The sequence below is a fragment of the Dipodomys spectabilis genome, unplaced genomic scaffold (genome assembly GCF_019054845.1).
Source record: "Dipodomys spectabilis isolate Male_0828 unplaced genomic scaffold, ASM1905484v1 ptg000039l, whole genome shotgun sequence".
NCBI lineage: Eukaryota > Metazoa > Chordata > Mammalia > Rodentia > Heteromyidae > Dipodomys > Dipodomys spectabilis.
This window is the reverse complement of record NW_024870716.1, coordinates 7,405,001-7,421,303: the sequence shown is the minus strand read 5'-3', so window position 1 is coordinate 7,421,303 and position 16,303 is coordinate 7,405,001. Positions and strand designations below refer to the sequence as shown.

The 16,303-nt window shown below is 42.4% G+C and overlaps 1 protein-coding gene across 1 annotated transcript; it reads right to left on the bottom strand.

Moving 5' to 3' along the window:
* Positions 1–12,184: 12,184 nt before the first annotated feature.
* LOC122106203 (golgin subfamily A member 2-like) lies at positions 12,185–14,872 on the bottom strand. Its single transcript, XM_042677502.1, has one exon. It carries the CDS (start codon positions 14,870–14,872, stop codon positions 12,185–12,187), a length of 2,688 nt encoding a protein of 895 aa, XP_042533436.1.
* Positions 14,873–16,303: the final 1,431 nt, after the last annotated feature.

Sequence of the window (16,303 nt, the reverse complement as noted above, 5' to 3'; positions counted from 1 at the left end):
ATTTCTTTTCGAAATTAATAATGATGATTTGGGCCAACTGCTAGTGGCTTATACCTGTAATCCTAGCTACTCAAAAGGCTGAAATCTGAGGATCTCAGGTTGAGGCCAGCCTGGGCAGGAAAGTTTGTGAGACTCTTATCTCCAATGACCGAGCAAAAAACTGGAAGTGGATCTATGGCCTGTATTAGAGTGTCAGACTTGAGTGACAAGCTAAAGTACAGCATCCAGGCCTTGAGTTCGAGTCCAAGGACTGGCTTACTACAGAAGACTTATCTGTATGAAGTCTAGTGTTCTAAAGCAATTCACTTTTGGAAGTGTTTTATCACTTGAGAAGTCTAAGGAAACACAACAGCTCTTTGCAAAATAATTTCTGAGAGTATTATATAGATTAGAATTCCAGATCTAGACATCAAGCTGCAGGATCTCTCTCTGTAGGACTCCTCTTTTTTTTTTTTAATATATGAATAGGAGGAAGCTGGCATCAATAATCAAATCATACAGGAAGTGAAATTCCCTCTCATTTGCACCCTGAAGTTTTGTAATATTAATATTAATCAAGAAGTAATGCATTGTTTTTCCCATTATTTAGTCTGGAACGAATCCACGATGAATCATATTTCATCTCAATCTATATCCCTCTGTCTAAGAGCCTGTGAGATAAGGCCTGATGAACTCAGAGAGGAAGAAAATGCATCCTCTTTTCCAGATGTCAGTGGTTCACAACTTTAAATCCTAGCTACTCAGGAAGCTGAGCTGGAACGATCAACCTTTGAAGTCAGCCCAGGAAGAAAATTCTATAAGACTCTTTATTTCCAATTAACCAGCAAAAAGCAGGAAGTGGAGCTGTGGATCAAGTGGTAAAGCAATTAACCTTAAGTGAAACAACTAAGACACAGTGCACAAGCCCTAAGTTCAAGCTTCAGTACCACCACACAAAAAAAAATTTTTGGGGGGGTGGGGAGGCTCCGGTCGTGGGACCTGAACTCTGGGCCTGGGCACTGTCCCTCAGCTCTTCAGCTCAAGTCTAGTGCTCTACCACTTGAGCCACAGTGCCACTTTGGCTTTTTTCTTTTTGCTTATGTGGTGCTGAGGAATAGAACCCAGGGCCTCGCATGCAAGGCAAGCATGAGCCACCTTCCCAGCCCCCACACAAAAAATTTTTAATCACTTCTTTATAATATTGTTTACATCATCTCACTTAAAAAGTATTTTAGCTGCTCTTACTATCCCTTCCCAACCCCTAGGAAATGAACCTCTCACTAGGATTTCACAAGAAAATTTATTTTCTGTTTAGCATACTCTTTAACCAAAGAAATGCCATTTCTGGGCCACTGCAGAACTATAAGAAGTCTTGATTTATTAATGATCAAATAAATAATGTGATGTGTCCAAGTTCCTGATTTTTTCCTGAGAATTTATTTTTAATTTAGGTACTGATGGCTCACCCCTATAATTCTAGCTACTCAAAGGGTGAGATTTGAGGATCCAGATTTGAAGCCCAATGAGGCAGAAAAGTCTGTGAGCTTCTAATCTCTGATTAACCATCAAAAAGCTGGAAGGGGAGTCATGGCTCAAATGGTAGAGTACTGGCTTTGAGCAAAAACAGCTAAGGGACAGAGCTCAGTCACTGAATTCAAATGCCAGTCAGTATTGGTGCGCGCACACGCACACACACACACACACACACACACAATTTATTTTTAGTTGGTTTTATTTAGCTTTTTTCCCATTCCCTTTCTTCCCCCACCACACTCCTTTTCATTGACTTCTCATTAGCACAGCTGCTTTTCCTGTTGATGACTCCTTGAGTCAAGCAAAACCAACATGGTTAGATTTCTTTTCCTTCCATGAGATTCTGGCAATGAGGAGAGCTCAATTTGGGTGGTCATTATAGAGAGGCTTAAAATGCCCTGTGGATGGGCAAGCCCAATCAAAGACTTCTGTCCCAGCAAAACCACAGGGAAATTCTTTCATCTCCAGCCTGTCCCATACTTCACCATCGCCTCCAGCCTGCTCCTCCTTAGAGGTGGACTCTGAGCATCTTGCCCCTCTTAAATCCCTTTATTCCTTTTTTAATATCTACCAAGGAAAATAATGTCATCTTTGCCATACTTATCTAGGATAGATACCCAAATCTAGGTACCCAAATCTTACGATAGCATTTATACCCCCCCCCCAAAAAAACACAACCAATGAAACAAGCAAGAGACCCCTAGGTTTCTAGAAAGTTCTACTGTAATTTCTAAAATTTCAAATCTTAAAATATGCAACCACTTTAAAACAAAACCACAGAAAATCTGGCAATTCCTATTTAGAAAAATAATTCAGCGGAGGCAAACAAATGGAGAGAGGTAGAGTGGAAGAATGCAGACATAATATTCCATGTACAAATACGAAAATGGAAGTAGGCAACTTGAGGGGAGGAGGGAGGTTTGGGAAGATGAGGGAAAATGATGGAAGGGGTGACATTGATCGAGATGCATTGGACTCATAAACTGACATGTTGAATTAAAACCCTTTGTATAACCACCTAAATACAAGATTTTTTTTAAAGAAAAGTCTAAGATGTGCATTTGAAGTAGTTTGGCTTTAAAGAAATAAACCAGTAAAATCATGGAAGGAGAGAGAGCTGAGCAGTTAGAAGTATTCTAACTGAAAGCAGCTTGGTATTTGCCAGAAATCAGACTTATAAAGTTACCATGGTGATCTTGGTTGCCCATTTGACTGGATCAAGATTCACCTAAAAAATTGATTAAAAAAAAAAAAAAAGCAACCTCTAGCCAGACACCCATGGTTTGTTCACACCTGTAATCCTAGCTACTCAGGAGGCTGATATCTGAGGATTGCAGTTCAAAGCCAGCCTGGGCAGGAAAAGCTATGAAACTCATCTCCAATAAACCACCAGAAATCTGGAAGTGGTGCTGTGTCTCAAGTGGTACAGTGCTGGCCTTGAGCTGAGGGACAGCGCCCAGGCCCAGAGTTCAAGCCCCATGACACCCCCCCCCCCAAAAAAAAAGCAACCTCTAGTATCTGTATTTCCAGAATTAAGAGCAAACTGTGTGTGGGGGAAACCCCACACAGTTTGTGGGGAAACCCCACCTTCTATGTGAAACCTAGATGCACAGGCATAGCACAAAAGAGCTAGGAATGCCAGCTTGATTCTTTTTGCGTGGAGCACATTGGTTGCTGTCAGGGCTGGCAGACATAAGAGACTCCAGGTTCTTCACTCTGCAAATGTGGATGTGGACTTGAAATGCTCTTCTGGGAGGCTTCAGACCTGCATTCTTGCTATACTATTTATCTGTCTTGCTTAGAGCTTTTTGTTTCTTGGACTGAGCAGCTGTTGGACCCCTCAGCTCCCCAGGCTTACAGATGGCCACCGGGGAACCATTCAGTCTCCATAATCATGTAAGTCAAACTAAGAAATCCCCTCACCAAGACATTCTACTGGTTCTGTTCCTTTGGTGAACCCTGAATAATAATACCAAGGATCTGCTGGATTTAATTTGGTTTAGAGTTCTCCACTATTATCTCCAGGAACTTAACTCCAAAGGTCTATAATAGATCTGAGCCTTAATATGGATTTTCTTGAATTGTCATGTTGTTTCTACATAGGTTCTCTCATAACCACTGATATGTAAGAAACAATTGTAGACTACATATAATAAAATAACTCATTAAATTTTTTAAGCTGGTAAGGCTTGAATTAGGGGACTGGGTGCTGTCTTTAGGCTTTTTTATGCACATGAGACACAACTTCAATTCCAGCTTTTTGCTGGTTAGTTTCCTGCCCAAGCAGGCTTTGACCCTCCATCCTCAGATCTCAGACTCCTGAAGAGCTAGGATTACAGCTATGCACCACCAGTGCCAGCAAGAATTTTGAATGGATTGATTCATTTTCATACAATGCTGTGATTTCACTTAATAAAACATAACAAGATTATGATATTAAAACGAGATGTTACCAAAGACCTCAGTAATATTTCCCACTTTAAAATTTACGTTATGTTACCCTAATATCACCACTTCAGTTTTCTTATAATTGGCATCCCTGTGGTATACCTTGAATTATTTATTTATTTAGTGCCACTCCTGGAGCTTGAACTCAGGGCCAGGGTGCTGAGTTTGATCAAGATTAGCACTCTACCACTTGAGCCACATTTCTGGCTTTTGGTAGTTATTTTATTAATAGTATGTAGTTTCCCTAACATTATGTCATTTTGATAGTTCCTCCCACTTTCCATAATTAGCCCTACAACTACTACTTCTATCTCTCTGTTTTAGCTTACTGAAGCCTACACAGAGGTCAAAGACTATAGAATGTTATAATTCACAAAAACGAGTAATGCACAGTTATATGACCTTCAGCTCCTTTGAATTTCTGGCCACGAGTTAAAGAAGAAACTTCTTACCAAGGGCATACACTTCCTGTTTTTCTGATTGACTGTGTTTAGATCTGAACTCTCTCCCACAGGCTCTTCGTGGATTGAAATCTTGGGCCCCCGGGAATGGATCCAATCATTGAGAAGGAACTGGGTCACAAGAGCTCAATGGGATCCATTCAGAGGGCTAGTCCACTGATGAAGGTGTAATTTGATGACATTATAGGGAGGCGATGAGTTTCCAGAGCTATTTGCAGGAAATAGCTTGCTCAGACCATGTCTTGCAGATCTCAGGCTCTGTCCAGCTCACCACTGTCTCATTCCTGAAGTGTGACTCTTATCTTTCTCCTCAAGGACCAAAATTGCTCAAGACAGTTGAACAAGGAAGGGCACAGAAGAGGCTGAGGGTAGGTCCTGGCTATTTTAAATGAAACTTCCTGAAATCCAGAAGTTCTGTCTGCCTCCCAAGGAAGCTGAGAAACAGTCTTTTGCTTCAGGGATTAATTTAAAAAATGAAGTCCTCTGACATTTTACAGTTTACACCAAGTCGGGCTTTAAGTTGCCACAACTATAGGCTTCTTTTGGTCTGTAAATCATAGTTTAACTACCTGTCAGTTAATTTCACGTGACATATTGGACTGAGGGTTGTTCGCGAAATTCTGACAAATCTAGCAACAATGGTACATGTGTCCACAGGACACACTCCATAGAACAGAGAACAGGAGCTCATTGTAGAGGAAGCCTGTTTTCTGTAGTTGGCTGACCTGCCGGCCAACTTCCTGGTCCCAGATATATTTGTGGGTATCATTTCTGTTTTACATAATCTCTCTGTGGCAATGGATGCCTAGTTTCCTTACATTTATATAACTAAGGCAAGTTACATAACTATGGAAAGTTCCTGAGCTGTTCTAAACACCTTCAAACACTGAAACTGCTTGAAATTTAGCTGCTGTAGTTTAACATACTGTAAATTGTTTAATTGCCTCCAGATTATTTATTTACTTACTTACTTTTGCCCTGCCAGTGTTGTGGCTTGAACTCAGGGCCTGGGTGCTGTCCCTGAGAGGTTTTCTTGGCACTCTACCATTGGAGCTATAGCTCCTTCTTCTCTAACATTTTGGATGCTAATTGGAGTTAAGAGTCTCATGGACTTTCCTTCCCGAGATGTCTTTGGATCCTCAGATCTCAATCTCCTGAATAGCTAGGATTAAAAACATGAGCTACTGGCACCAGATTCCTTTATGTGATCTTTCTGATTTGCATTCCTTTGTTTGTAGATGTCCTGTTAAAAATATTTTATCAGTTTTTCTATTATGTTTTGTCATTTCTTTATATGTAAGAGGGAATACTGCTTATTGTGTGTTATATTGCTCCTTATATTTTTCAATCTACCATTTTACTTTTAATTTTATTTTTATGTTGTTTTTCTGCAGAATATTTTTTTGTGATGTCAAGTATTTGGATCTTCTAACTCATAAAGAAGAACAGCTAAGTTCAGGTAAGATTTTCCATTGAAAAAAAAACCAATATAGACAGGCGCTAGTAGCTTATGACTAGCTACTAGGAGGGTAAGATCTGAGGATCTTGACTCAAAGCCAGCCTGGCAGAAAAGTCCATGAGACTCATCTCCAGTTAGCCAGCAAAAAAAGCAAAATTGAAGTTTAGCTCAAGTGGTAGAGTACCAGCCTGGAGCAAAAAAATAAAAAAAACGAAGTGAGAGTGCTAGGCCCTGAATTCAAGCCCTAGCACATATGTGCCTGCACGCATGCGCACATGCACACAGACACAGACACACAGACAATTGGGTCCTGTCCCATGGAATGGCATCATCTCCTATCACTGGGGGGAATTAAAAACTAACTGAGCTATTCAAAATAACTAAACACCTGCAAGATTTCTCCTTAGGTGTCAATAGATAGGCAGGTCCTTCTTAGGTTACTGGAGTCTCTTCTTTATACCCTGTGAATACTAATACATAAAAGACATTTACCTTGTGAATACTAATACATAGAAGACACGTAACTTTGGAACATTCTAGAATCTGGCCAATTAATATCCTAACAACTATACAGTATTAGATTCAGGAGTTCATGCATACCCCAAACACCCTTGTCTAACACTCACTATCATTCTGCTATTTCCAAGAGATCACTCAACAGAGGGTTTTCAAACATATGGAATTTTAGCCTTTAAGACACTGAGATTTTTTTTCTGACTTGGCTAAAGTACCTCAGCAGTAAGCAATAATCATATTTACCCAAGTACTATTTATTAAATATTCAGAAATGCCAACAGAGGTGGAAAATTTGTATATACCACTCTACAATTTAGAATGTAAGAACAAAATCATCATTCAACCAAAATTTTAACTTACTGAATAATTCTTTTATACAACCCAATTTTACTTTTTTGTACTTTAAAGTTTGCTCCTTTGTCTTAAGCCTCTAAACAATTGAAGGGAAGAATGCTTAACGGCAGAACTACCCCCTCTCCAAGGACATATTTCCATTCATACAACAGCAAAGTTAAGCTGTGTCTTTCAATTTTGGGCTTTGCAATTAGGGATGTGTTTCTGAAGCCATATGTAAAAACTTAGAAAATGTTATGAAACCAAATGCATGAAATAATGTGGAAAAGAGGGAACTATTCAGAACCAAAAATGTGGAATCTCACCACAGGTTCAAAAAAACATTCACAGAAAGGAATCCTAACTTCACACTCCATTTTAAGTGCTGGTGATTATAATTTTTTTTTTAACCGCACAAGCAACTCCAACGAAAAGTAATGAAGACAAAACACTGGTATTAAGTGAGTATCAACAGATTTTCCTCATTAGTGTAAATATTTATTCACAGTTAGGGGAGAAGCACTGATTATTTTTAGAGACAGGAAATTAAGTTAATCCTGATATCTAGAGGCTTGGCTGTTTTGCATACTGAGCAAGAGAGAGCTTAAACTCATCCTTGAGATTGATTGGCTGATTGCCCATTCTTAGCCCAGGATCTAGGGAGCAATGAGAAGAGTTAGTCCAATGGAAAAGTCTCATCCCGTGGAACCTTAAACACAGTTAATGCCAATAGCATTAAAATCCCTAATAGGAAGGAAAAAAAAACAATTTCCTGACTTCCAAACTATCCAATAAATAGGTTTACTGGGTTTGAAAAAAAAAAAAGTGCCTTTAGAAAACTCAAAATGACACCAGATGCTGGTGGCTCACACCTGTAATCCTAGCTACTCAGGTGGCTGAGATCTGAGGATTCCAGTTCAAAGCCAGGATGAGGAGGAAAGTTGGGGGAGACACTTACCTTTAATGAACCATCCAAAAGCCAGAAGTGGAATTGTGGCCTTAAGACAGCATCCAAGCCCTGAATTTAAGCCCAGGACCAGACAAAAACTAAAAAGACATGAGAAAGAAAAGATTTTACATGTATTTTGAACTGTACCTTTTAAACTACTAGGCTTTATGGCATGCTCATTGATACAAAGGCTACAATTTGAAGATTATCCTAAATCCTTGTTAGTACTCATACAAGAATTCTACCTACAATGAAATTATCCTTTGAAGCCAACTAAAATTTTAGACTATTTATTTATTTATTTTTGTTTTCTTTAAGTCTTGTATAAAGGAGTTGCAGTTCAGTATTCCAACTTCCATAAGAACAAATTTTATTTTTTTGATATACAAATTTGAGCTCTTAAACTAGTTAAAGTGGGCTCCGTTGTGGCTCAGTGGTAGAGTGCCTATCTAGAGAGTCAAAGCCCTAGTACCAAATGAAACAACAGAAACTCTCCTGCTAAAACACAGAATACAGCTAGAGATGTAGCTTCCTGGTAGAGTTTTTACATAAATAAATAAACACCTTCTGGCATGAAGAAGCTAAGGGAGAGGACTCAGGCCTTCAGGCTAGGCCTCTGTACTGGCAGCAACAGCAATCTAAAGTACTTACATCTAAAAAATTTAAAAAAAAAACAAGAGGAAAGACACTGGCCTTTTGCCAGGCACATGCCACTAGCACCAACCTTATTATTTCTGAAAATTGTTTGGGAGGATGTTATAGTATGAAAATGTATTATGAGTCTCGATCTACCTTATCCAATTAAATAAAAGCATGGTTTTACTAATACACATATCTTAAGAGAATTATTTTTCCTTCATATTATCAGTTATCATGGAATATATGCATTTTCTTTTTTTAATATCCGATTTTGCTATTTTTAAATTATCTTAGAAGGTGAACCCTAATAGCTTAAACTTGTAATGCTCAGGAGGCTGAGATTCATCAAGATTCAAAGCCATCCTGGGCAGAAAAATCAATAGTGAAACTCTGATCTCCAATTAACCATCAGAAAGCTGGACGTAGAAACCAAGTGATAGAATGCTAGCCTTGAGCAAAAAGAGCTCAAGGAGAGTGCCCAAGCCCTGAGTTCAGGCTCTAGGACCAACACCAAAACAAAAAGCAAACATTTAGTCAATACATTGCCTATTATGCTTTAAGAGACAGATGAAGTTCCAGACTCGGGTAAAATAAGATTTATTCTTTTAAAAATCAGAATTTTATTGAATGCTTTTTTTGTGTGTGTGTGTTTTTATTGTAAAAATGCTGTACACAGGAGTTACAGTTACATGAGCAAGGTAATGAGTACATTTCCTATTGAGCATTGTTGCCTCCTCCTTTGTTTCCCCCTACCATCCCTTCCATCCCACCTCCACAATTACCCCTCCCACCACCGAAGTTGTAAAGTTGATTTTCAACATAGTGTCTTGTACATCTCATTGTTACAATGGGTCATCCTATGTCTTTATTTAAGCATTTTTTTCCCTTCCCCTCCCCAGATTAGAGAAGTGTATATACAAGATGCAGGGCACTGACATCAAATACAGTGAAAATAAATAGGGGTTATACCATGGGGGAGGAATGTACAAAGAAACAAAAAAAAAATCACATGGTACATTATCCATTAGAAAGAAGAGCAAGAAAGAAAAAAGACATTTGTGTCCCTATCTTGGGGTTCATTTCACTTAACATCATCTTATATGGTCTTACATACATGGCTTTTGGACTTTTCTGTGGTCCTACACATGTAGTAGTTATCACAAATAAGGGAAACCATGGAACTTATGTTTCTTTGGGCCTGGCTTACTTTACTTAATATAATTTTTTCCAAGTCTTTCCATTTCCTAACAAATGGGGCAGTATCATTCTTTCTCATGGAGGCATAGAATTCCATTGTGTATATATATATATATGTATATATATGTATATATACATATATATATATATACACCACATTTTCTTGATCCATTCATCTACTGAGGGGCATCTGGGTTGCTTCCACATCTTAGCTATAATAAATAATGCTGCAATAAACATAGTTGTGCTGGTAGCTTGGTCTTGTTTGTGATCATTTGGGTAAATGGCCAAAAGTGGGATTGCTGGGTCATAGGGGAGCTCTATGTGAAGTCTTTTGAGGAACCTCCATACTGCTTTCCAAAGTGGTTGAACAAGTTTACACTCCCACCAACAATACAGTAAGGTTCCCTTCTGTCCCCATCCCCTCCAGCATCTGTTGTTATTAGAGTTCTTGATTATAGCCATTCTAACTGGGGTGAGGTGGAATCTCAATGGTGTTTTGATTTGCATTTCTTTTATGGCTAGAGAAGTTGAGCATTTCTTCATGTGTCTATTGGCCATTCTTATTTCCTCTTCAGAGAAGTTTCTCTTTAAGTCTTTAGATCACTTATTAATCAGGTGGTTGTTTCTTTGAGGATTTGTTGTTGGGGGATTGAATTTTTTGAGTTCTAAGTATATTTTAGATATGAGACCCTTGTCTGTTGTATGGCTAGTAAAGATCTTCTCCCAATCCATGGGCTTTCTATTGATCTTGCTAGCTATGTCCTTTGCCATGCAGAAGCTCTACAGCTTCATGCAGTCCCATTTGTCCAACCTTTCTTTGATTCTAGCCGAAGTTACTTTACACCTTGCCCATTTCTACACATGAGCAAAACTAAAGGGGTGGTGCCTGTTGCAGGCTGCACTCAACAGTATTTTTTCCATCACTTTTTTCTGATGGTGAAAGGTTACAAAGCCAGCCCAGGTTCAAAGAAAGAATGGACTGCTCTTCTTGGTGGGAAGGGAGCCTTGCTTATTCAGAGGAGAGTAATTATGGCAGTTACTGAAGTAACCAGTCTATTCAGAAAAAAATTTTTTTTCAATGAGAACTTGGCTTTTCCTTCTTCTTCTTTTTCTTTGATTGTAAAGATACTGTACAGAGGGGTTACAGTTACATGAGTAGGGTAATGCCTTTCCTAGCGTGCATTGTTACCCCTCTTTTGTTTTTCCTCTAGTGTCCCTTCCCACCCCACTTGGATAGGACTCTTCTCCAGTGTAAGGACTAGAGGCAAGGAGGTTTTCATCATGGGAAACTTGAATTCTTCTTCTTCCTTTCATAGTCACTAGTTTTGTGTCATGAACCACAAAGCTACACCAGTGCTGTCCAAACCATAAATTTTGCCACAAACATATTTATTTGGTGCCTGTCCTAAGGATTGAACTCAGTTCTTGGGTGTTCTCCCTGAGCTTTTCTGCTCAGATCTACAGCTCTACCTCTTGAGCCACAGCTTGGCTTCTAGCTCTTTGGGTGGTTAATTGAAAATAAGTATCTCTTGGACTTTTTCTGACCCGTATGGCTTCAAACTGCGATCCTCAGATCTCAGCCTCCCGAGTAGCTTGTATTACTGGTGTGAGTCCCAAGAAGCCAGCTACCGTACTTAATTTTTATTTGTTTATTTTTTGTTGTTTGTGAGTCTTGGACTCAGGGCCTGAATTCCATCCCTGAGCCCTTTTGGCTCAAGGTTAGCATTCTAACACTCTGACCCACAGCTTCACTTCCAGGTTAATTGGAGATAAGAGTCTCATAGAGACTTTTCTCCACAGGCTGCCTTCCAGAAGTGATCCTCAGATCTCAGCTGCCAGAGTAGCTAGGATAACAGGCATGAGCCACCAGTGCCCGGAAATTTTTTATCCTCTAATACATTCAAGCAGTGTGTGAAGAAAGAATGAGAATAAATGAGTTTTAATATTTTTATTCAATGAACAATATGCCACATATATCAATTAACACATACATGAACAATTCATAAGTGAAAATTTGAGATGCTTGATATTCTCACTGTAGATGGTCCCATAACTGTATTTTATTTTGTATCACACTTCTGAATTTCTTCAGTGGATGTTTTTCAATTAGAGTACACCTGCAATGATTTTACTAATTTTTTTCCAAACTGTCAAATTTAACGTTTTCTTGTTTTTCAGTTTTTTACTGGCCTTTAATTACTTCAGTGTACCCATTGTTGTATATTGGAATGCAAATAAGAAAATTCACTGATAATGGTAGAGAGCACAAATAATTGTGAAGAATTCATGAGTGTACCAATATGTAGCATTAAATACGGAAATAACTCATTTGAGAGAATGAGTTATGAATACTCCATAAATTAATTAGCATAAGATTGTTTTAGGAAATACTGTGATGAGTTTACTGATATAGAAGTCATGAAATAATATCATTAAATTATGTTATCACTTCCCATATTCTTTCATAAAGAAATTACTCCTTGTAATAAGCCTCACCTGGGCCTCTCCTCTGGTAACCAATGGACTCTTACGTGTCCCACAAGTGTGGACCAATTTCTAGCGGCCTCTGCTCTGTCTGACCTACAGTCACCCGTTTTCTCTCATCATCATATTACAATGAAACTCTCATGTCCAAAGGTACAATTTGGAGGAGAGTAGTACCAGTCTTTAGATGGTGATGATTTCAAATACATCATCTGCTTGTGGCTTATAGAAGAAAGGGAGGCAGGACTCTTCGCCCCCGTCTGTGGGCTCTTGCTGGGGCTGGATGGCAGGCAGCAGCGGCACAGGAGGCTCTGCAGTGGGGCTCTCCAGGGGCCCAGGGGCCCCAGCCTCTTCAGGGACAGGCTTCAAGCTTTCTTGAAGATGCATATCTTCACAGCCTTGCTGCTCCTCCCTGACCTCGGTCTTCAGGGGGACTGAGAGGTCTGAGGGGTCCTCGGTAGCAGGGGTCTGGGCGGCTGCCAGCATCATATCCTGGCACTCTGTGCTCTCCCCTGTAAGGCGCAGCAACAGCTCCTTCAGCTCCTTCCTCTTCCTCCTCTTCTCCTGGGACAGCTGGCTCACACACTGCTCTTTCTCCTGACACAGCTTCTCCAGGACTTCTAGCTGTTCCTTGTACAGCACGATGGTCTCTTCCATGGTGGTCAGGTGTTGGGTCAGCTGGCTGCAGCGATGGTGGAGGTCATCCACGTGACTCTGGGGGTGTCCCTTGCTGGCCAGGTCTTCGGGGAAGCAGATGTGCAGCTGCTTCTTGGGCGCCTGTGTGTCCTGCTTCTTCTTGCCGAACAGCCTGTGGATGCAGCGCTGGGGGAAGGCGGCCTGGCTCTCCAGCTTTCTCTGGCACTGGGCTGCCAGCTGACTCAGGCACCCGCAGCGGGCCTGCTGCTCCTGCAGCTGCCGGCTCATCCTCGCCTTCCTGCCTTCTGCGATGGACAGTGCGTCCATGTAAAAATCCCACATGCTCTGCGGGTTGTCTACGTCGTCTGGAACAGTCACATCATGGGGAGTCGCCTCCTCACCCTTGTCTTCGTCTTGGCTCAGGCCTTCATCTTCCCTGGGGAAAGCCAGGGCGCTCAGCTGGGCCCGCAGCTGCGCATTCTCCTGTCTTGTTGCTTCCAGACACTTCAGAGTGTCCTGTAACTTCTCCCTTTCCATCTGGGCCAGCAACTTGCTCTGCACCTGCTCCTGCTTCAGCTGCTCCATCAGATGGCTCTGATTCAGCAGGTGCTGCTGCAGGGCCTCCTTCTCTGACATCAGCTGCTGGCTGGTGGCCTTGTGCTGTTTGCAGGTGGCGCTCAGCTCCTGCACCTGGGCCAGGTACTTGTCATGCAGCTCCTGCAGATCCTCAGCTGCTTGGCGCGTGAACTCTGCCACGTCTTTTCCTTCTTTGAATTCCTCCTCCAGCTCATCCAGCTTCGCCTGCAGGGTTGTCTTCTCCTGCTGCTCTGTGTGCAGGATGCTGGCGAGCTCCCCCTTCTCAGCGCTCAGCCTCTGCAAGGCATCCTGCAGCTGGGCCAGCTCTTCTTTCAGCTGGCGGTTGTGCACCAGCGTGCGTTTCAAGGTCTCCTGTTCCTTCTCCATGGTCTCCAGGATCTTGCGCCGGTCCTCGGCATGCTGTGCCCATTCCTCAGCCTTCTTTTCCAGTATCCACAGCCGCTGCTGCTGCTCCAGGTTCTGGAGACTGAGGCTCTGGTTCTCCTCCACCTGGAGGTGAAGTTGCTCCTCCAGGGTCTTGAGCTCCTTCTGCAACTGCAGGGTGTGGGCCTGCAGCTGCTGCTCAGCCTGAGCTGGCCCTGCAGGCGGCTCTGGGGGCCGCAGCTCTGACAGCTGCTCTCTCAGCTCCACCAGCTTGCTCTCCAACTCCAACACCTGCCTCACCCCTTGCTCCTTCTCCTCTCTCAGCTGGCTCACCTGCTCTAGCAGCTGCTGGACTTTCTCCTTCCCCGTGGAGCTCTCCAGCCTCAGGTCCTCCGCAAAGGTGTCTCTCTCCTCCTTTAATTTTGCCACCAACTCCTTCATGTTGTTGAGTTGGCTTTCCAACTCTGCCCGCTCCACTAGTTCCTCTTGGAACTTGTGGATTTCCATTTTCATGTTGGCCTTCTGTGTCAGGAGCACTTCCAGCCTCTCCTGCAGCTCGGTGTTCTCATCCTCCAGGTCTTCAATACTTCTGGCCTTTTCCTGGAGCTGCAGCTTCACGCGATTCAGGGCTTTCATGAGCTCTATGTTGTTGTTCTCAGTTTCATTCTGCGTGGTGTTGACTGCAGACAATGTTGTTTCCAGTTCTGTTACGCGCTGCTGTGCAGCCTGCAGGCAGCTGGTAAGACCCTCCTGCTCCAGTGCTCTTTCATCGGCCTCTTGCTGCTTGTGGGCCAGGGCAGATTGTAAGTCTGCTTTTTCTCGAATCAGCATCTGTATCGACAGCTTGTGCTGCTCCAGCTCTGCTTTCAGGGCTTCGTGCACACAGGCCATCTTCTCCTTGTCTTTTCCCTGTTGATCCTGCAGCTCTTGGATCTCAGTGCAGAGCTGCTGCTTTTGTATTGTGCTGGAGTCCAGGGCAAGCACCAGGTGTTGGTTGTGTCTCTCCAGGTCCTTGGTGTTATTGGGACCTGTGACGCTCTGGACCCTGGCAGCTGTGACAGTGCCCAGGGGAGGGGGAGGCTCAGGGTCTGCGTGGTCTTGGGCCGCACCCTTGAGTAAAGGACAGTCCCCAGAGGTGTTTGTTTTGGGGTTACCTCCCTCTTTCATTTTCCTCTTCTTGGATCTTCCAGGTCTAGCAGGACCATTCCTCTGCTGGTATTGTTGCAGTAGTTTCCTTCCTGCAGCTACTTTTTTTTCTCTTTTTTTCTCAGACATACCAGCACTGGGACGGCGAAGGTGGGGGGGCCACATTCCCAGGCTGTCTAAAATCAAGTAATTCTCTCTACCTCCAACTATTTCTTCAAAATCCGCTCAATTTGCTCACTCACCACTCACCACCTCTACCTCCTTCAACTCCTTTAGTGGTGTGAGCCAATAGAGGGGATCCCAGTGCTATTATGCAGCATAGAATGTGGGCGTGGCCTCCATTCTTGTATCCCATTGGTCAGAGAAACATGAAGTCGGGGTGTGGCCAGAATCCTGTGATTCAGGCAGAATGGGTGGAGTCACAATGAGAGCAGCATCTGCAGCCCCTCCCCCATGCTACTGGATCCAGTTTGGTTGGTGACCTGTTTGTGCTGGATAGGTGCACAGTTTTACAAGTCAACGCTTCTTACCTCTGTCATACAACTGTGGCTACTTGAAGAACCTAAGTAGGTTTTGCCAGGTTGTTGTCCTAGAACATCCTGTGTTGCACATCACCATAAACAGTCAACCCTGGTTCTAGGTCCAATAGATGAGCAATCTGCTATGGCAGAACTGCATGCTTTCCCTTTTGTTCCCTCACAGCTGTTTCCCTTTTTCACAGTTTAGAAATCCCTCCAGGGAACCCCATCCTTTCTTCCAGCCAGTCCCATTTTCACAGTTCTTTTCATGTTTGTCCTGAGGTTTCTTATCCTGGTAGGCTGTCTACCTTCTGTCCTCATGATCCATTCCTGCTCCCCTGCTTCCCAGCTGCTGCTCTTCCTCTCCTCTCCTGCTGCCAGGTTCTACTCTAGCCTTTCCTGGGGGTTTGTCTCTGGAGTGAAGCAGAACTGCCTTGAACTTGTCAAGGGTTTCTGATACCCAGTGAGGACGTCACTACTCTCTTTCCCTACACAATCCCACCTATCTCAGCTCTGTTAAATGTCTTTTCCTAGGAGACCAGTGTACTCACTGCATTTGCAATGTTTAATAACAACATATGGCTCTCTCTTGGCTGCCATATTTTGAAGGGCTAGCTATTCCATCGGTTTGCCTTAATCCTAATGTACAAATGAAGTAGCAGAAGTTGCTGATACAAAAATGCATATTTCTATTGTCGTTTTGAGTGAATAGGAGAAATTGCAGTAAACACCCAGTAAATATATCCCATACAAAAGAGCTTAATCCTGGTTTTCTTTCACTGTTTGTGGGTATTTTGGTGATAGGAATAAACTCTCCTACGCTTGTCAAGTGAATTTATAATTACTTGAACTAGAGACCATTTCTAATCTGCTTTTATCTTATGCGATTAAGCAGGCTTTTCATTTTTCTCATTTCTCAGCATTCCTTGTGACTGTGAATCTGTCCACTCTCTCCTCCTCACCGACCAGCATCCCCTCTTTAATCATGGCTCACCAGGTCCTCTCAGCTTTTCTTCTTCTCTCTTCCTCTCTAGTCTTTCTT

Excerpts from the sequence above, each read along its gene's own strand:
- LOC122106203 (XM_042677502.1), bottom strand. The coding sequence starts at position 14,872 with ATGTCTGAGAAAAAAAGAGAAAAAAAAGTAGCTGCAGGAAGGAAACTA.